At 30.0% G+C, this 22,855-nt stretch overlaps 2 protein-coding genes across 3 annotated transcripts; both read right to left on the reverse strand.

Annotated features, from left to right (window-relative positions):
• Positions 1-4,913: 4,913 nt before the first annotated feature.
• LOC11442379 (nudix hydrolase 20, chloroplastic) lies at positions 4,914-10,465 on the reverse strand. Of its 2 annotated transcripts, XM_039826885.1 has the most exons (10): positions 10,063-10,465; positions 7,749-7,813; positions 7,469-7,646; positions 7,272-7,352; positions 6,660-6,785; positions 6,352-6,431; positions 5,936-6,051; positions 5,720-5,840; positions 5,213-5,296; positions 4,991-5,010 (listed from the first exon to the last, which is right to left on the reverse strand). In XM_039826885.1, exons 1-9 carry the CDS (start codon positions 10,384-10,386, stop codon positions 5,227-5,229), a joined length of 1,161 nt encoding a protein of 386 aa, XP_039682819.1. In that variant the 5' UTR covers positions 10,387-10,465; the 3' UTR covers positions 4,991-5,010; positions 5,213-5,226. The 2 variants fall into 2 exon arrangements, with proteins under 2 accessions (XP_003620535.2, XP_039682819.1); XM_003620487.4 differs by having other exon boundaries at positions 4,914-5,296.
• A 6,789-nt stretch (positions 10,466-17,254) lies between these two features.
• On the reverse strand, positions 17,255-21,601 carry LOC11427488 (strigolactone esterase D14). Its single transcript, XM_003620491.4, has 2 exons — positions 21,073-21,601; positions 17,255-18,053 (listed from the first exon to the last, which is right to left on the reverse strand). The coding sequence occupies exons 1-2, from the start codon at positions 21,483-21,485 to the stop codon at positions 17,612-17,614; spliced, it is 855 nt and encodes a 284-aa protein (XP_003620539.1). The 5' UTR covers positions 21,486-21,601; the 3' UTR covers positions 17,255-17,611.
• Between the last annotated feature and the right edge of the window lie 1,254 nt (positions 21,602-22,855).

Consider the following 22,855-nt stretch of genomic DNA (forward strand, 5'->3'; position numbering starts at 1 on the left):
ACTTCTGAGAAATCATTAAGGTTTCACTTTTCACTTTGTTTATATTAAAAGTCTTAATTCATGTGAATTTGTTATGATGTTATATACTTGTTGTTTTATGCATGGAAGATTTACTTGTTGTTATATACTTTTCACTTTTCCCCTAAAATATGTTTGAATTACACTCCCCTCCCTCTTATGTTAAAATATACACTTCCCTTCCCTCTTATTCGAAATATAATTAGAAAAAATTTCACTCCCCTCCCCTAAGAGAAGCTTGAATTACATTTCCCTCCCCTCTTATGTTAAATCCCACAATATTTTTTTTATTTCTATAATCTAACAAAAAAAAAAATAATCTAACACACTTAGAAAAAAATAGTATTGTGGGTCTATTTTAATATAATAAATTAATACATATTTTTTCGTTATTTTTTATTCACAATTTCATTAACATGTAGTTTTAAACCCTATTATAAAATATGAAACAACCCAAAATAAAGTTAAAATATGTTAAAAATTACTAAATACGATAAAGCATGGTTATTTTATTATGAAAAATATTTTCCAAATTTTATATTTTTTGTTTAAAATAGAAAATGATTTTATAAAAATCTGGAATAAAATTTTCGAAAAAAAAATGTGAATTTTTTCTAAATTTTAATAAAAAGTTGTATCCAGATTTTTTTTTTGTAGAAAAAATTTTAAAACTTTTTTTTTTTGAAAAAAATATCTGAATTTTTAAAAAAAAATTTGAATTTGTTTTTTCTAATTTTAACTTTTTTTATTTTGAAAATTAAATTCCAGAATCTTTAAAAAAAATTAATTTCGAAAAAAAACCGAATATTTTTTCTGATTTTTCTCATATTTGAATTTCGAAAAAAAAACCGAAAATTTCAAAAAAATCTTATCGTTTTTTCTGATTTTTTGGATTTTTTTTATTTTTGAAAATTAATATATAGATATTTTAAAAGATAAAATCTGATGTAGACAATTAAAAATAATTTTTTTTTTAAAAAAAAAGTCAAGTCCAGATATGCGAGGATGCAAATTAAACCGAAAATTTTATAGGGGCGAAAACCGGAAATGACCTATATTACAGGGGTGAAAAGCACTATTAACCCTATATTTTAACATGTGGGGGGGGGGGGGGGAGTGTAATTCAAGCATCTTTGAGGGGAAGGGAGTGTAATTTAATCTGATATTTTTTGTCACTATAAATATTCAGAATTTTGGTTTAGTCCATATAAAATAAAATCGCACTATTTAGTCTCTGTAAAATTTTCCATCAGCATTTTTAGGTCATGTAAAAAATTTTGATAAACATTTTTAGGTCCTGTAAAACTTTTCGATAGCATTTTTCGATGTCTAAAAATGCTAAAGAAAAATGTTATAGAGAGTAAACAAAATTCTGAATATTTATAGAAATAAAAAACATGTTAACCCTTTTTTTAATAAGTTTATGTCTTAAAAGTCTTACTATAAAATTTATTTTAGTCTTTTAGACATGCTAGGCTGACCTTCAAAAAGAGAGATATAAAATGAAAGTAAGGGACTCTAGTTGTCCAGTGTTTGATTTGTAAAACTGTTTTAGGTACAGGACAAACTGGAGGCAAGGGACAGGACAAAAACTCATATTTTTGTCCCTCACCAATCCACAACACAACTTTTTGTCCCACGTACAAGTTGTCTAAAATATCAAAATAGCATTTTGTCCCCCAAAAATCGTATAAAACAACAAATTACTCAATGCCATAAAAAATTTGTCCTGTGCTGTTCTGCCTTGTGTTGTACTGTTCTATCTTGTACTTTTGCAAACCAAACACACCCATACTCTCATATCGTTCATAAATCAATGTTTCTCTTTTCAAAAAAGCGCAAACTCTTACCTTTGAAAGCTGAATAAATGAACAACACCCTAGTTGTGAGATTTGGGCTTATTGTCAATTGAGGAAAATCAATCCCTTAAGTTTAGTGATGGTTAGAAGTGGTATCTCTTAAGTTTGTAAAAGAGAGGAAAATTGTTTTTCTAACATTCATAACTTCACAATGACATAAGAAAATTACCCAAAAGCCATCAGCGGTAGTTAACTACCGTTGGGACAATCGGCTGCAGTTAACTACCGCTGGTATCAGCGGTAGTTAACTGTCGTTGCGTTCAGTTATATGAACAAAAAAGTATAGGAGTTTCCAAAACTCCATTGTTGCGGATTGAAGTTCAAGAGGTGCCATTTTTCCAAATTGTTGTGGATTCAACGTCAATTACGCTCACAAAATCAAGTAAGTTGTTATCATCCTATTACATTGCTATTTTGTGATTGATTTGTTAGGTTTTTTTTTGTTAAATTGCGATTATAGAAGATTTTTGATTTTATGATGTTATGATAGTTTAGGTTGTTAGAATTGTTAGGTTTAGGTTAGAATTGTTTAGATTTAGGTTTAGGATTAATAGATATTTCAAATAATATTGTTAGAATTGTTTAGATTGTTAGAATTGTAGAATTGTTAGGAAATTAAGATAGAATTTTTAGGAAATATTTATGGATGAATTGTTACGATTAGTTTAGGTTTGTTATGAAATTTTGTTCGTATGAATTTGTGTTAGAATTGTTACGATTAGTTATTGTATAATTTTTAGGATTAATTTAAGTTTTGATGAATTATTGTAGAATTGTTACGACATAATGTAGGTTTTGATCGCCAATTTGTTTATGTAGATATGTCTCAGAATCAGGGAAACATTGAGTTGAACAACAAGGAGGGTGATGCCAAGAAGAAAGAAAAATCGCCTATGACATGGCACGGAATCACATGTGATGGTTCTGTCAAAAAGGGAGATTTGAAGGTGCTGGTGTGCAATCAGTCGAGGCTGAAGAGGAGTGAGAGGACATGCTATTTTGGTCCTCAGCCAAAAGCAGGTTCCCCAGGGACTGTCGATGACAACCTGATTGACCTGTGTGACGAGGAAGATGAATGAATGTAATGACTTCTAATGCGTAATTATTTTGGATCTTTTTTTGTTTTTTTTTATATGTCACGCACATTTTGCTACATTTTTCTGGTGCTTTGAATAAAAGTAACACTGTTAGTGTCCAAGGGGGAAAGTGCCACAATCATGATATAATTAAGGGAGGTTAATGTTTTTTCTAAACTAGAGGGGAAGTGAATGTCTTTTAATAAAACTTCAGGGGAGGTGAGTACAATTTGCTCAAAAATCAAAGATAATAAGAAGAATGCTAACTAGTGCCCTAAGGGCATTGGTTAAGCATCTAAAATAAGTAAGTTTTCTTGAAAAAGTTGTGTAATCATTACTTGATAAAAAATAACATCTTATATTCTCAAAACAAAATTTCTATTTGTAGATTCCTTAACTATTGTCTTAAGGACACTAGTTAGCAAGACCCTAAAGTTAAAAGGAGAAATGTGAGTAAAAAGAAAATAGAAAAAAGGCAGGCGCTTTTATTTCCATAAGATTGAAGAACCACTTTTCGTTATTTGAGACGGGATGCATGTTTATCAATAATCCATTATAGTGTCCGATAAATGATGTGGAGTCCACAATGTAAATTTTACACAATTATATAAGAAACAATCAAAGACGTTGTTATGATTAATCAACTTGAATATTCATTATTTACATTTTTAGTGATGTTGAATATGTGATTGTATTTGATGTACTTTATCAATTTACAGTTATATACTATTAATTTAGACGTGAGTCTGATTGTTTATTCAATCATTTATGTTCTTAACGATGTTGATTTAATGTATTCTATCAATTTAAATAAATGAATATCGTTTTATTTTTATAAAAAAAATAAAAATTAAGAAAACATTTTTCGAGATGAAAAATAAAAGGCACAAACTAAGATAAAAAAAAACTGGGTAAATAATCTAAAAGAAACGTAGGAAATACCACATTATCAATAATACGTTTATGCAGGCCCTTCACCACATTTCTAAGCATTTTAGACACTTTCAAGTTTATAAACAAAAGCACCCTATATCTTTTGGTCAATGTGGGTCTAATTTTATTGGCTCTCTCTTGCTCGGTAGTATATGTCCTAACGCAATGCTAAGTGGTATGATCTTTTTGTGGAAGACAAATTTAAGCTAATAGTTCAATCCTAGTGATCACTATAAATATTTGGTTAGGACAATTTTATCTTCCCCTCTAATATGTTAAAACCTATCTATTATATCCAACTGGTCCTGCTCCATTATCTGTAAAGGAACTATGACATTTTGATATAATTAATTAAACAATAAAAAACAAATTTATCAGTATAGATTACCTTTGAAAAGTAAAAAATAAAAAATACATGATAACAAAAGATGATCAATCTATAATCTATCTTTCTTGTTTTTTTAGGCAATTTATGATTTAACTCTAAGCAAGTGTGTTTGGTTTTCCGTTCATATTTCTTAAAATCACAGAAGAAAAGCACAACTAAGTGGAAGCTACACTTTGTAGTGCGTAGAAATCACATAAAAAATCGAGATAGACGAGTGTGTGTGGTGGAAACGTAAACCAAACGAGTAATGATATTTGAACAACTTTTTTGCTACAACTTTTAGGACAATCTTGTTGTGCTCTCTTTTCATTGGTCAAAAACAATTGAGAGAGAAAGAGGGAGAATAAGAAGATAATGTGAGTATGATAGAGAAAGTTGTACAAAAATGATTGTACAAATATCATTTCTCAAACCAAACACACACTAAGTGTCCATTTGATTGCATGTCGAGTTTTTCATGTCTACTCAAAATCACGACAACTTTTCTACACTCTGACCGACATACTTCCTAGAAATTTGATTTCTTGAAATCTATGTCAGATTTTGCATGGAGTGATTATTTAACATAAATATATAATGTTCCAATGAGATCCCAACTAACCAAAACAATGCTGGAAAATACAATCCAAGAATTAAAGATAATATTCAATAACCATTTTATTATATAGCTTGCCACAAAGTTGAGACCATAACCAAGATACTCAACAACATAGGAATGCTTGGTTCAGTGAATAGTCAATATGCTTTCTGTATGCAGGAGCAATATCCTAGTTAATGAGGACAATAGTGGAGAAATTCAATACACTAGTTAAAGATAAAGAAAGAATAAATACAATCTCATAACCAAAAAAAAAAAATCCAGTTGCATGCATATATAAATGTAAAGAAAGAATAACAGTAACCAAGATACTCAACATAAAAGAATTGCTTGGTTCAGTGAATAGTGAAAGCATCATGAGCAATCTCCTATTCTTAAGCTTCTTAGGAGATCCAAATATCCATAATTTTCAGGACTTATGTATCTGCAATATCACAACATATAATCATTAAGGTTTCACTTTGCAAAAGAAATTCACTTCTGTTACTTTGTATAAAGTACTATTACAATATATGTTTTCATAAAGCCTTGAAATTCCAATCTCATTAATGAACACTGTCGAAGAAATATGAGTTTCCAGAAAAGTACAGTAGCACCAGTGTTGTCAATCGCAGATAGTGGGAAAAAGGATTATTCAAATTCCGCTACACAACAGTGTTATAGCCACTTTGACAACATTTTATACTAAATAGTGTATCGTGGAACAACGGAGATTTGTTTAAATTCTAAATTTAATAGCACTGAGAAGCACACTGCTCAAACACAAATTTCATAAGTAGCGAATACCATATAGATCCCAAAATAGGGTAAGAAATGTATGAAATGATGTGGAAAAAGAAAGAAATACCCATGTCGAAACAGGAAGTCAATGATCACGATAGCACAATTTGGTTTGAAAAATTGTGTCTTGCGAATGATTTCTGCAACTTGCTTAACAGGGATTAACTTGAAGCTTTCAACTTCACCATCTGTCATTTTATTTAACAAGTTATTACAAAGGGTTATCAAGACATCACAAGAACATAATGACAGAAAAATTGGAGAATGAGTTTAAAAGGCACACCTTCATTTTTTGGCACAAAACTTTCAGGAAGTTTCAAATCATAGCAGAATAGAACATCCCTTTTGTATCTATCCCCGTCGATGTCCATATATGAAACAGCACCAACAGCATTAGCTCTGCAAGAACACCAATGAAGAGACATTTAACTGGATTTTTGTTGAGCATAGACACAAAAAGAAGTTCAGTTAGCTCCTATGATCTACTGACACAGACACCGACACGCTGACACTGGTGTTAATTGAGAAAATTGAAATGGTTGAATGTAATCGCATGTGTCAGTGGCGTGTCAGACACATGACATGTCTATAATCTAAAGTGTAGGTGCTACATAGGTCAGCTCATTCATCTCAGAAGAAAAATCAAATTTTGTGCACTAAAGGAGGAGAAGGATGAAGGTGTGCCGGTTGTGAACTTGCCTAATAGAGATGGACCTAGGAATTCCTGCTTCCTCTTCACATTCCTTTACAACATTTTCCTGACAATCAATTCCATGCGGCTGCAACAGTAGCAACTAACTCAGAAACTCGAGATGATAATACATACTACCCTAAAGAAAACACTTAATAGTAAGCTGTTCCAATCCGCTGATATTAATTTCATCATTTCAATGGTTGCACATTGTAAACATGGTTCAGTTCCAAAACAGTCTTAGAAAGAAATGTTTAACATGTCAAGGGTGAATTTTGAACTTATAATGCTAACAGATACAAATGAGACTACAAACCAGTCCTCCTGCAACTAGATGATCAAGCATTCCAGGATATGTGGATTTCGTGTGACTTCTCTTCGCTATCCATAGGTGCTTCTGCCCATCTATCTCAACATACCCATTCATATGGACTCCATAAGCCTATTCTTCAAAGAGAAGAAAAGAGATTAAAGATGGCATACTGTAACCAACAAGAGCTTTAGGATACAATCTAGACTATCAATTAGAAAGTCTGTCGTAAAACGCATAGAGTGCAGTTATCAAATAATCTTCAAGATAATTTCAACAGTAAGATTGCAGTTGCAACATTCAATTACAAAAAATAAATGGAAGTTAGATTTTCATTTTCAATTTGAAAATGGATTATTACTGGACTGGTTTATTTGAAAATTTCATGATGAAATTTATTTGACATGAAATGTTTTAGATGACATGTAATGAGAGGTAATTGGATTCATTGCGGTTGAAATGCCATTGGAGAGTAGAAATAACAGTCTGAACTTGGATAGCATCGCTAGACTTGGACAGAAATAACGGTAAAACAGCCAAGTATATGATTTCAATTGTTCGCAGTACATACTATAGATTTAGTTTGGTAATTAAGTATCAGCTTATTCCTTCTTGTACCTTTATGCCAAAATAAGGAGCTGCAGCACGTTCTAATGAAAAGAAAACGGGTTTGTCAAATGAGGATTTCACAGGGTATAGCTGGTAAAACATAGACAAGAAATGTAGGTTAGGTAGTAGTTAAGCATTAGAAAAGCATCCAATAGAATGGAATGATGGAATCTAACATAGTCAAAACTTATTATCATAACCAATACCTCATTACGTATACCTGGAATATGCTCCTCTCCCAAATGCTCGATTACATAGCCAAGTGAGCTGGTTCTTTCCTCAGCTGTCTTCAGTAATGGATGCAATGAAACACAGTGACCAAAGGGGCCTCCATCTTTGGGAAAAACGAACACGTCGTTAAAGCTTCTCAAATGCTCAACAAACCTGAACAATTTCAAAGGTTAACCAAACACAAAGTCATGTATAACAAAACATGATATGCATGAGCATCTTACAAGAAAAATGAAGAAATGGAGTAAATTTTACCTATTGTGAATGAATCCAACAACATTGCCCTCAATGACAAATGGAAGAAATTCCGATTGTTTGTCCTACAAGCAATTTCGAAATCAACAAGACAATCTATTTAAGAGGAAAATTAACTTTACACCCGCAGGCTTCTCTGACAGTTCAATTTGTATATATATACCAAAAATATCTTGGTGAAAAGTAAGAATACAAAGAAACAGTTACATTTATGAAATTGAGCATTTTTCAAATACTTAAAGTCATGGCTTCTATTGTTGAGGTTAATTCTAAACTTGATTCATGATGGTTAATGCGAATGATGTTAAGGGTACAATTCTTTTTTGAAAAGACAATTTTATTAAGATCAACAACCCAAGCACAAGGCGTACCCGGGGAAGATCATGCAACAAAGATATAAACAAACCGCAAAATAACAAGACTTGTGAAGAAAGAGTTGACCAACATGCTAAAAGATAGCAGCATGCACCACCCTAAACAAAACCAATTTCCGAAGCCCAACCCACCACCCCACTGCCATCCTGACTCAACACAAAAAATACACTATTTGAATGAGTAATTCAGGTTGCTATCACTTCCCCAAACCCACCTATTGTTTTCGTCAGTTAGAACTGCATTGCCTAAAACCACCCCATCACAAACTTCTACCAAAGTCTTCTTCCCAATTGAAACAATCTCCTTCTCCAACTCGACTTCCTACCTTGGACCAGTCGTTTCACCAAATATGTCAGCCACCGAAATGTCTTTATTTAGCAACAAATCAAAAAGTCTACTAAATTTTTCACCAAAGGTTCCCCATCTAACCACAGATCCGGCCAAAAACTAGAATCCATACTATTGCCTAATTTTCTTTTCAAATTAAATATGCGTATTTTGATAATGAGGATGTTTCTTCTATATAATTAGAGATTTAGACTTGTAATTTTACAGCAATTCAACAGTTATGTTTACTTAAAAAATTTGTTCAATCATAATAGAACTTGAAAGCTTGGATGAATTAGAAGCACAACCCCTTCGGAAGCAGGGGAAGGTAATTGATATTTCAGATATATTGGTTGAGTTTTTTTTCATTAACCAAAGTTATGCTTCACACGGTTCAACAACCTTTGACCTGGTTTGTTTCTGAAGTACTTGCACCATTTGCAAGATAAGATTTTTCTACTTTAGAAAGAATTTTTGTTTTATGCGGGGCCATGACCAACAGAAGCTGAAGCTTGTATTCATGGACTGTTTGGATGATTTCCTAGTGCTCACTGGAAACTAAACAAGTCTATTGAATTCTAATTGAACGTTTTTCAAAACAGCTACTATGCATTATTATGATTTCATAAAATGAATCTTATAAACAACTTGTCTCTCAAGTTTTGTTGAGCTGCAAAACTAAAACAGGCTGAGTCTGTATTTGGTTTGCAATTGCATCAAAGAATACAACTTTTGAAATGTTTGGCAGAGTGGAAGTTACTGTTTGAAAGAAAAGATAACTATCTTTTGACCTTTGTTCGGTTGAACATCTGTATTGGAAACAATTTGTCGCGAATCTCGCTTATATAATGGACTAGTCTTTTCGATTAGACTCTCCATACCGGCATAAGTCATAACAATTGATTCTTTTCGTTGAGAGTTGGATTACGAAAAGAGCTACTTATATGCTAAATTAAGGTATACCACCGATTACTGGTAGATGAGTGAAGTCATTAAAAGGGAAATGACCAGCATCAGGTCAGTGCCGATAGAATGAAAGCTCAAAGTGGTACTTAAGCTGTGAGCCTCTCCATCTAGGGGACTAGTTTTTTACGATCAACGATCCTAAAAAGCAGACTGTTTGTCCTAAAAGCAATTCCAAACTCAATAACACAGTCCATCACTAAACTCAAGTTTGTTAGGATCAATGATACAAATAACATAAATTGTTTCTAGCTAATATTTCAATTAATTCCCAAATCTATTACACACACACACACAAAACCAATTTTGGTTCAATATATCCAAACAGAAATTGATAAAAATCACTTTTTTTTCTTGAATATCAAACATAATCAATTCTCACAAAACCAAGCATGCACTCATTGTTTCTAGCTAAAAGCTAATATCTCTAGCTTCTGTGATCAATTCTCAAATTTATTACACGTATACACACACAAAAGCAATTTTGATTCAAATTATCCAAACAAAAATTGATAAAAAAAATCACTTTTTTCGTATCCGTATCCAAACATAAACAGCTTTACATTCAAATCAATTCGGTCAAAACAAATATTTGCAATGCAGAACCAAACACAGACACAAAAGAGAGGTAATTAAGGTAAGAACTCACAGAACCACGGTTGCAAAGTTGGACTTTATGGAAGTAACCTTGTAGATAAGAACAAGGGTCATGTTCTTCTACACCAACTTCAGATTGAGAAACATGGAAAACATGATCCCATGTGAGTGTGCACGTGCTGCCATTGGTGGCTGAAGTGGAAAAAGAGGGAAGGGTGTGGTTGTTAATGGAAGATGATGGAGAGAAAGTATGAGAGGGTTTGAAGGATAAGAGTGAAGAAGAAGAGAAGGGTTTGTAGGAGAAGAAGGAAGTAGAAAAATTGCATGTGATTTTCATCATTTTTGTTAAGATGTGTTGTTTTGTGAGCATAGACATTTTTATTCAATTCATGAAGACAATATCTATGTCTTATGATTCATGGAAGAACAGAATCTGTAGTTTCAAATATTCTTGTTACATTACATTACACCTTATATGTCAAAAAATAATTTTAGGAATTTTCATTTTCAACATTTGTTACATACTACTCTGTTAAAAATAAATAAATAAAATTACTTCGTTAGATATTTTACTAAATGATAAATGCAAGTTTGAAATGATGAAAATCACATGCAATTAGCGGAAGCATCTTGAAGATAAGAGCATAAGTTAGCACGATGATTCTTAGCAAAATTGACCTTTTTCTTTTTTATAGAAAAGTTATTTCAATTATTTGTTATTGATAATTAACAAATACCTTCTTCTTTTTTTTTTTTTTTGAGGGGGGAATATTTTCTGTTTTTCTAAATCTAATTTTTTTTTTGGGATTTCTGCGTTTTTTATAAATATTTTCTTGGTAATGAATATTGACAGGAGAGAAAATAAAGAATATAAAGTTTTGATGAAATTCTACGTTTTTTATGATATTATGAGTTTTGTGATGACTTTTCTGGATATTTGATGTATTTTGTAGGTTTTTAATTGTTTTTTTATATAAAAAATAATTGCATAAAAATGTTGACATTTATAACATAAAGGATTAAATAGAAGGAAAAAAATTAAATTGTTATCTGAAATGAAATTAAGTTAAAAGACTAATTGTATAATTTTGCATATAATCAATTAGACTAACTCTAACTTAATTTAATTAGTTTTTTTAGGGAACTTAATTTTTATTTTTTTTGGTCAGATAGTCTAGTGGCTGGAGCTCACACATTTTAAATGTGGAAAAGTGGGGTGTCTGGGGTTCGAACCCCAGCCCCTACATATAAAATGCATTTGTCCCTACCAACTGAGCTAAGCTTATGGGACATAATTTTTTGTAAGAAAAGTATGTAACTAACTTTTACCTCTCTAATATTTCTCTGCTGTATCGGTATATAAAACCAACAAATTTATCTAAAAACAATAATACCAATCATTAACAAATTCAATACCTTCCCTAGAATAATAAAAACAAATTCAATACCATTTTTCCAAAAAAAAAAAAACAAGACAAATTCAATAATTTTTAGTTATAAGGATTAAGCTAATGATTAATGCATAGCACAAATATCGTGCCACAACTTCTATGTACTACTCCCTCCGTCCCAAATTGTATGTCATTTTAGAAAAAATATTTGTCCCAAATTGTATGTCGCTTTACAATACCAATGAAAAATTAATGTTATTTTTCCTATTATATCCTTAACTATTTATTACTCTATCTTTTTCATTTCCTTCATTTATCTTTCCCATATCATTTATTGAGGACAATTTTGTAAAACAACTCATAATATATTTTTCCCACACAATATTAATTACATTTTTTAATATGTGTGACAGAGGGAGTATTGGATAAGGTACTAAATAAGAATGGAAACTGTCTTCACTTCCAAGAGTCATGAACATGTTTTGTTGAACATGTTTTGTTGAACATGTGTAATTGAACTCAATAATTCAAAACAACATAGAGCTTAACTGAAATGATGTCACGTGCACACTCACGTGGGACAATGTTGTTATCTTCAACCTTGCAATCGTGGTTCTGTCATGTGAATTCTTAGCTTAATTGCATCTCTTTTTTGTCATGTTTTGCTTCCTTAATGAAGGTAACCCTAAATGTAAATGTGCAACTTGGTGTCACTATAGTACTCTACTTGAATGTATGAAAGTACAAACAGATTTCTAAGTGTCTCTATTAATTATTTTCGTCCTCAAATTTGTTTTTAATCAATTTTGGTCCTCAAATTTGTTTTTAGAAAGTCAATCTAATCTTTAAATATGTTTTTTTTTGGTCTAGGGCACTGGCCACATTGTTGGATAATTCATTCACAATAGGTAAATTTTACTCCAATTCTTTCTTTTTCATGTTTGATGCTTGTATCACATCATGATTTGTTTGTTATTCATGAATGTTTCATTGGTTAACCGTTGGATTATAGCTGAATCAAATCTTTCTCTTGCTATGATTTATTATAGGTTTAATAGCAGATTTAGCCCCTAACTTTTTCAAAGTTGCGATTTTGATCTCTAAGAGAAAAAAAATTACAAAACCGCCCCTTAAGTTTTGCACCTGTGGCAGTTTTGGCCCCCAAGACCAATTTTGACTCGGTCTACGTTGATGTGGCACTCTAAGTGAGGTGGCACATGTTATTTATTTTTTTTGTCTTGGGGGGCCAGAACTGCTACAGTTGCAAAACTTAGAGGGCAATTTTGTAGTTATTTTTCTTAGAGGGTCAAAATCGCAACTTCATAAAAGTTAGGGGGTGAAAACTGATATGTAAATGTAGTTGTTGTTCCGCACTTATAACTAGGCTAATGATAGTAGCATGCTTTTAGAGGTATGTTTTGATTGTCTTATTTGTGTCTATGTACTTGCATAAACACATGTGAGACTGTTTAAAATAACTTATAAAAATAAGTTATGATATATCAATAAGTTGTTTTCCAACTTATTTTTTATAAGTTCTATCGGATAGCTTTTAAAATGGTTTGGCTTTATTTTAACTTTTGTTATATAAATAGTTTATTTATAAACATTTAATTAAGTGGTTTATTCAAATAGGGCCTTGGCATATTGTTTGGTAGAGTTGATGGAAACTATTTATAATATGTGCATAATACAATGTTTATAGCTTATTTTCATTAGTTTTTTAGGATAGTTTATGAAAACAACTTATATCTTACCTGAAAATAATTTAATTTAATTTTATCTTTTGTTATTGAAAAACTTATATAATAAGTGTTTATGATGTAAGCATTCAATTAAGTTGTTTATTTAAATAGGGTCTTGGTCAAACTTTGAATTTGTTTAGGTTTGTTGAGCATTTGAGAGGCTCTAGTGATGAATTAATTTTTCCTAAAGATGAAGCCCCCTTTGGGGATTGTCTTGCATTGCATCCATCGATGAAGACAGCTTAAGAAAGAACCAATGCAGTTGGATATGTAGTAGAGCATTTGGACAAGATCACATCCTGGGCATAAGAAATGAGGTATAAATTTTTAATTTGCTATCATCATTTTAATGTATGCTTTTTCCAACACCTAACTTATGCTTTTTGTCCGTATTTTATTAGCTATACCCGGTGAAATCATCATTTGGTGCACTAATTTGAAAGCATCATTTTAAAAAGTATTCCACAATGAGAGTGGTTCTCAAAAGATTATTCTTAGATTTGATTCTTATGTAATGTGAGACTTTTTTATGTACCGAAACAAAATCTTATTATTCAGCCATTACCATTACCAGTGGTACTAAAATACCGCTAGTCTAAAATAAATTATCTTGTGGACCCATTATCTCGGTACACATTACGGTCACACTTTCAGATCATTTGGATCGCGTAGAGAATTATTTTAAATTTTTAAAGTATATAGTGTAATATTTTGATGATCAACTTTATTCTTAATGCCTTTAAAAAAAACTTTATGTTTAATGCTTATTACAACATAATTTTATTTTTTTTTATCCTCCACCCTAAAAAAAATTGTATTTATATATTATAGATTATTTAGTCCACCCGAACTTTTTTTTTCTATCTAACTCTCCCACTAACCATTACAGTGCTAACTATGTAAAGACAAATTGTGTGTTATTTCTCTAGAGAAGCATGTTAAGTCACAATTTATTGTTTTCGGTGAAGACAAATTTTGCCCTCGTTTCATGTCATGTTAAAACTAAATTTCATCGTAACAATTTTTAAACAAACTAGTCAAGTATTCATTCACTATCAATTTGAAAGTTAAAATTGAACTTGCATGAATTTCATGGAATTGCATGTTGCCTTTAAAATTGAACTTGCTATTTGGGGTCTTTTGGTTTACCCCCTTATGAAATATTTTTTTGGAGATTCCCCCTGTAAAATAAAGATTCTTTGGTTTACACCCCCACAGCCAACAGCCAGCATCTGACTGGATAAATTAGATGATGTGGCGTGCTGACATGATATTTTTTTATTATTTTATTTTTTAAAATTTACACGTGGCATAATTTAAAAAAAACAAAAAAGAAAAATAAAAAAAATACAAAAAATCTTTTTAATTTGAAAAAAATCTGAACTTTTTTTAATTTCTATTTTTTCTATTTTTTGTTTTTTTAAAACCCCCAGATTTTTTTCTATTTTTTATTTTGATAATTAAATTTCAAAACTTTTAAATATCTTTTTAATTTAAAATAAAATCTGAATTTTTTTTATTTTTTAAATTTCGAAAAAAACCCCAAGATTTTAAAAAAAAAAATCATATTTTTTTTATTTTTATAATTAAATTTCAGAACTTTTAAATATATTTTCACTTAAAAAAATCAGAATTTAATTTTTTAAATTTCGGAATAAAAACTCCCAGATATTTAAAAGTAGAGAAAAAATCGAAATTAAAAAAATCTGAATGTTTTTAAAAAATATGGGGTTTTTTTCGAAATTTAAAAAATTAATTTGGATTTTATTTTAAATTAAGAAGATATTTAAAAGTTCTGAAATTTAATTATCAAAATAAAAAATAGAAAAAAATCTGAATGTTTTTAAATAATCTGGGGGTTTTAAAAAAACAAAAAATAGAAAAAAAAATTGAAATTAAAAAAAGTTCAGATTTTTTTCAAAATAAAAAGATTTTTTGTATTTTTATTATTATTATTATTATTTTTAAAAATTATGCCACGTGGAAATTTTAAAAAATAAAATAATAAAAAAATATCATGTCAGCACGCCACGTCATCTAATTTATCCAGTCAGATGCTGACTGTTGGCTGTGGGGGTGTAAACCAATGAATCTTTATTTTACAGGGGGAAATCTCCAAGTTTTTTTTCTTCATAGGGGGGGGTAAACCAAAAGACCCCCAAATGGCAGGGGGATAAAAGCCTATTAACCCTATCTTAATTTTGGCATTATTTTGCATATTATTGATTTTGGTCTTAAACAAGATTGTTATTATTATTATATTGTATGCTATTTGTTTATGCCAGAAGACAATTTTAATGATAGTTTACATTGTATCCTAAAGTTTTTGTTGTTTATAACTTATCATTCTTAACCTTTGTTTTTGTTCTTCTCAAACATTACGTTTATGGAATCCAAATGAATGGCTATGTTGAGCTTGAAAGGAAGAAGCACAGAAAATACTTGGATAACTTTAAATTTTTATGACTTTGGTGACATTAGTATATTTTAGATGAGAGAGATTGGATAATCACATGAAATCGATATATCCCATAATGCTTGATCAACTAGTTGCAGGAGGATTGGTTTGTAGTTTGATTTGTATCTATTTGCACAATAAGCCAATTAGAAGTTCAATGTGGAAATCAATATAAGTTGATAGAATCAATTTACTACTATCAAGTGTTTCTATTAGTTCACACATATTTATTTGTCAGGAAAATGTTGTAAAGGAGTGTAAATATAATTAAGAGGAAGCAGGAATTATTTCGAATATTCAATTCGATACTCAAATAAGTAAGTTTACAATTACCTCACTTTTGCCGAATCAACTCAAAATTAGTTCAATACTCAGTTAAATGGCGTTGAATTTGATTCATGACTAAATTATTTGAATTTGAGCTAAAAATGAGCTATGTAAAATTCAATTCCTTTGGTTCATGATGTTGACAAAACTTGTTTTGCTGTTCTCACAGGGCCAAAACTATTGGTGCTATTTTACTATGATTCGAAATTTCCACAAAATTTTATATTAGAAAATGAAGGCAAGAAAAGCAAGCCTTTTAAAAATGCTATTCTAATTTTATTCTAGTGTCTTGAACACCCTTTGTTATAACTTGTTAAATAAAAATATCAAATGGAGAAGTTGAAAGCTTCAAGTTGATTCCTCTTAAGCAAGTATGAAGTCATTCACAAGAATCAATTTTTCAAACCAAATTGAGCAATCGTGATCATTGACTTCCTAACCGACTCTATTTAATGGGATAAAACTTTATTGTTGTTGTTGTGATCATTGACTTCCTAACCGACTCTATTTAATGGGATAAAACCTGATTGTTGTTGTTGTGATCATTGACTTCCTGTTTTAACACAGATATATGTCACACTATTGTATTATATTTACAAATATCTATATAGTAAAATAATTAATGACTATAAAAAAAAAAAAATTACACTCTTAGGCAATGATTATTGAGTTCTTTTTTATTCTAAAAAGAGCTTAAGAGTAGGAGATTGCTCCTCATACAAAAAAGCATGTACCAAGCATTCCCATGTTGTTGAGTTTCTTGGTTATCATTGTCATTCATGCATATAAAAAGTTCAAACTTCAAAGAGAGATTATCTTAAGTAGTAGGTAGTATAAACAAATTGGTTAATTTAATAGTCCTTTTCACCATCAACTTCGATACATATTTTTTTGGCCTTTTTTGTCAAAAATTAGTGAGAAAGGATCTTATGGAACATTAAATATTTTGTTCAAAGAAGAGCAAAATCTTTGACATTATAGATTTCATGCTATCATAGTTAATTACGGCGGTTTGACATTCTAGTTGCAATTTCAACCACTTCAAAAATGTGGACAAAACTAAGGTCCAAATTCCAAATCATTTTTCATATATTTATTTATGAAAAATGTTAAGAAGTGCACTAAGGGCATTGTTTAAGCATATAAAAGTAGTAATTTTTGCATTGCAAATTGTACGGTTATGACTTTAATAAATATTTGATTTGTATTTTCAAAACATAATTTCTTTTTGTGGATTCTTTAAACAAAGCCATCAGGACACTTGTTAACAAGACCCTTTATTTATTTACCATTCCACCAATAACAATTTTATTAAAAGAAAAATAAAAGAGACCAATGTTAAGATTCATGTCCACCTGAAGTGGAAAAAAAAAGTACATACAACCATTAATTAACACATACCACACATCTACGAAGCATTCATACAAACATGGACACCAGATACTAATTGATCAACACTGATTATTAAATGTAACCACATGTGTTGATGTTAGACATTGACACATAAAAATACCGAACTCGTCTTCAATTCGATGTGTCGGTGTGACTATTTTCACAATATAACTAATAAACCATGGAACTATACTACTCATAAATTTTACAAACAAGTAAAATTAAATGTGACAAAAGGAATGAAATTGAAAACAACTCTACACATACAAAACTAAACATAGCTAAAGTTCAAGGGAAGTGATCAAACCCTAAAACACCCTTAAGCACATCAACTAGCTGAAGTGGAGCAGTTAGTTGAGGAAAATGTCCAAAAGTGTCAATTACTTCCAATGTAACTTTCCCTTTAATTTTCTTCTCCATGTAAAGAGCTACACTATATGGAACAACCATGTCACTAGAGGTTTGAATAATTGTGCATGGAGTTTCAACTTTCTCAAGTATATCTCTATAGTCATGGCAAAACACTGTTTTGGCTAAGGACAATGGAACTTCATTTCTCATTTTGTTCAAACACTCTCTGAATTTGATCACTGATGGTTCATCATTTGGATCCACTACATTTGTGGAGAAATAAGAAACCCAATTTTCATAGTTGGATTCTATGTTCTTCAATAAATTATCAATATCTGAGCTTGTAAATCCTCCCTCATAGTCATCTGTATTTATATATCTGTATATTATATTGTCAATATGTTAGAAGCATTAAAATTTTATTCTTGAGAATTAAAAATTGCTAAATATTAAAAATAAACATCTTTCCTTAAAAAAAAAAAAAAAAAAAAAGATAAACATCTTAGGTTCGAGTAAGTTATTGAAAAAATAAATAATATTCCATCACATCATTTTATTTTAACATTTTATTTTATTGAAAAAAAACATATAATACTTTATTTAAAACATATGTAAATATCTATATATTATTAAAACATACAAGCAAATGTCTCTGTAAGCTTAGCTCAGTTGGTAAGAACAATGCATAATATATGCAAGGTCTGATATTCGAATTCTGGACACCACAAAAAAAACATACAAACAAATATCTAAATTGTTTGAAGTTCTGCATACTTAATCATCAACATATAAGATGATTCAACGGTTGAATTAATTGATTTAATTTATCTTCTACGAAGAATTGATGAAGATGTGAGTATGTTAAATTTAATATCTGATGTCAAGTGTGATGTTAAATTTAATATCTGATGTCAAGTGTGATCAGATCCTTACTTAAAAATGAGTATATAAATTTATACATATAAAAAGATATAATTTATAATAATAACCATGTGAAATGTGTCTATCTTAGAGAAGAGAAATAATATTTGTACAACCACTTTGTGACAACTTTCTCTCTCATACTTCCATTATCATTTTATTCTTTCTCTTCCTTTTTCTCTCTCCATTGTTTTTATCCAATGAAAAAAGAAAAAAAAAATTATCACCAAAAATTATATGAAATGGATAATCAAATATCAATACTCCTCGGAGAAATAGGGTTTCATGATACCAAATGTTTTTAATGACACCAAAAGTTGACATCTCTATTTTTAATATTTTTTTTCTCAAATCATACATAATCTTTCCTAGCTGTACCTAAAAGGTTCTTTTTGTTGGTTATGAAAACATAGATAATTATAAACATGTGGAAGAAATTTCTTTGGATTTATACAAGGAAATGTCTTGGCCGGCTAATTGGTGGTTCAAATTTCAAAAGGAGGAATCTTCCAATCAGATTTTATCAAAAGTTTGTGACGAAATGATTATAGTGATGTGAGTGGGGAAAGAAAATGAAGTTTTCTTATTTTTATGTGTTAGTTATAGCATGTGGATCACTCTATATTTTATTATTTTTATCCGTAGATGAAGTTACAAACATCAAGTAAAAACTCTCATACTTACAAAAAAAAAAAAAAATACTTGATTTTTCCTTTTGCATTGGTTTTCGATCTATTAATGATGAGCGACTAATCTGACTCATGCGTACGTGCACCGGCCAAATATTGTTCTTCCTAAGAATCGAATCCGATATTTCTCAAATATATTCTTGCAAGGAGCTCCTTGCCACTGAGCCTAAACAACTTGATTAAAAAAATAATAATTAAATAAATCTTGATTTTGTACTTAGATAAAGTCTAATTTAGGAGTTGAAATTTATTTGATGGTGTTGTCTTCGTGGATGTTGAAGGTAGGGCTTAGTTATGTGTTGTGTGTATGGATGTTTTTCATGGTTTTTATTTTGAGTGTTCTACCTATATACAACGTTTATTTGTAGTCTATGAATCACCAGTTTTTGTTTATATTGAACAGAGATTTGATTATTAAATAAATTTTAAAAAAAAATTACGAAAAATCTTTAACCTAACGATCTTAGCATTATCTATTGAGTTAGACATTACAACCACTATATGCTTATTTTATTCATTAATTTTTATGGATGATAGAACCAGCCGCATCAAACTCATACAACATAGAACAAGGGTACATAAACATTTTGTCTCCCCTCTCACCCAATCCTACTGACATCATATGTTTTGGTTGGTTCATTTCAATACAGAAAAACAACTGTATTAAAAATTTAGCCACCAAAATCTTAAGAACAGATATACTTGGTCTCTGAATTTAATGAAATTTTAATTTACTTTTTAGATTAAAATTCTCTTTTATATTGGTCTTCTTTCAAGAACAATATTTCAGTGACTAAATTAACTCACTCAAAAGAATTAATATGAAGAGTATTTTAAATTTTATTAATTTGAGGTATAACAAATTATTTTATACCTATGTATAATTTGAAGATCTAAATTAATAAAAAAAAAAAATTACAGTTGCTAAACTAGAGATTTAATAAAAAGGAAAACAATTACTTTGGTTGGGGTATGATTTATATATCCTTAACTTATATGTACTATTACAAGTGGCCTAGTTCATTTGGCATGAGGTGTTGTCTTATCTCCATCACATCTATATTGTAATATTCTTACAGGGATGGAAGTCCTAGGCAGTATTTTGGGAAGAAATTATTCCAATTCCCTAAAATTTAAACTAATATACAAGGAATTTTTTTTATTATAATACTACAAGGAAGCATTTCATTTCAAGTTAAAATAAAATACCATTTCATTTCAATGCTAAATTAAATTAAAATATATAGATAATGAAATTAGTGAGACAAATAATAAGTACAAAAAAAAAAATGACAAATGTTAAGAAAATGAATATATGCATGTTAGAGGAGAACAACAAAGGAAAAAAAAAAAGGGTAAAGCTATAAAACTGGTATAAAAGAGAGAAAGAAGGAAAATCAATAAAAAATATTAAATATTAAAATCATACTAGATTACAATAACTTTATATTTCAAAGGAAAAAGAGGAGGAACATTTTTAATCAAATCAAATGAAAAAACAATATTTGAATTTTAAATTAACTATCCAAGTAACAATAACAAACAAAGAACATAGTTCATGAGTACATAATTCAACGATAAAAGTTTGACTTTATAAATATTAAGAGATAACTTATATCTTTCATACGAGACGGTTGTAAAATAGAAATTAGTGTCACCGCTATTAATAATAATTCATCATTCTCCAAAAAAATTTAAATATAAAAATAACAAAGAACATAGACTTTTGTAGAAGAAAAAAACATGAAATATATATAATTATATTTAAAAGAGTATATAAAAATATACCTTGGGGAAGCACCAACAAGAATAAGCCTCTTGAAAAGTTGAGGTCTTTTAATGGAAGCTAAGCAACTAATCATACCAGACATGGAATGACCAACAAAGGTAACAACTTTAAGCTCCATTTGATCCAATAAACTGATCAAGTCATCTGCAAAAGCATCTAAAGAAGAATACTTTGAAGGGTTATAAAGATTTTGATCTTTAATAGCACCAGAAAAAGGCCAATCAAATAGAACAACTCTATAGTTTTTTTCAGTAAAATAAGGTGTGATTTTGTCCCATATTGATTGGTCTGTTCCATAACCATGAGCAAAAACTATAGTTTCTGTTCCTGTTCCTAGGGTTCTAGCATTCAGAAGAGTTGAAAGATGGTTATGTTGTTGTTCTAACATGTTTGGTTTGGTGTTTGGTTCCATAATAATTAAAGAAAGAGAAAGAAAGAAAGAAGAAAAATGAATGAAGTGGAAGAGAGGTAACTAGAAACAATAGAATGTGTGGTTTTTATTATTAAAAGTGTTGGTTTGGACCCTATTTATTTATATCTATCACAATGGTCTTTTATGTAAAAACATATTGGTGTGAATGCAACCATATTGTGTACGATAAATGTGCACATCTAGTTGGTGTTTAAGCAAATGCGAATTCTTTTTTTCTTTCCATTTTTGGTATTATTTTTGGAAATTGTTTGGTGGACACTCACACTCAATGACACCATGAGAGAACAAAAAAAGAGATATTCATATTGGTGATATGGTAGAAGAGAGAAATAGAACGAAAATAAAATGTTGAATAAATGTATAAATTTTAGAGGTGTTTAATACAAAAGTTGTTTAAAGTTTGAAACAAATCTTTATTTTTTAGTTCATATTAAGTTTTTTTTTTTTTTTTATGCTAAAATGATATTATATTACGAAAGAACCAAGACCTCAAACAAAAGGTGTGCCACGAAGAAAATGGTTAAAATAAAGGATTACAATATCAGAGTATGGACCGAACAAATGAACAATGAAAGAAAGGAACATCTAAGTTATTATTCCCAAGCAACATAATTGGGTTAAGCCACTAAGAATGGTATTCAAAAACAAAAGTAGCGTATTTTGCTTTCAACCACAAATAAGTTTGCACCTTAAATTTGTCGAGCAATTGATTCGAAAAGTGCTCATTGTGCTTGAAAATTCTACAATTTCTTTCATTCTAGATCACCCAAGCCTCTGAGAGCCATATATAAGAGATTCATTTTTGATCGATGATGCTTTGTCGAGCCTCCTAGATGACTAAATTGAAACAAGTGTTCAGATATATGAGTTACGTTCGTCGTGTCATAACCTAGCCATTGCAAACGAAAGACCAAATTGTGCGAAAGAATTACAAAGAAAAAACATATGATTGATTTCCTCATTATAACCACAACCACCCACATATAGTTGTTGATGATTTTGAAGAAGACCCCGCTCCGCCGCAAAAGATTATCGAAAGTAGGAATGCAATTCTGAAGTAGACGCCAACAAAAAGACTTATTTTTAAAGGAACCACCTTATGCCAAATGATGTTTGAAGATTCTTGAGATGTAACGTTTTTCGAAGTTGTCAAGTAGTGATAAGTTAAGCTGACATTATATCTTTGAGATGAATGTATATGAGTCATTGCCAACTATCTTTGACTCCTACTTGTAACACAATATTATGCAACAAAACATTGCACTCTCATTCATGCTCCTACTCACACTCTAAGAAATACTTATTTCACTTCCATGCCTCCCCATCCTCCCCCCAACCTAAGAGACACA

Source organism: Medicago truncatula, chromosome 6 (assembly GCF_003473485.1).
Source record: "Medicago truncatula cultivar Jemalong A17 chromosome 6, MtrunA17r5.0-ANR, whole genome shotgun sequence".
In the NCBI taxonomy this organism is placed as follows: Eukaryota; Viridiplantae; Streptophyta; class Magnoliopsida; order Fabales; family Fabaceae; genus Medicago; species Medicago truncatula.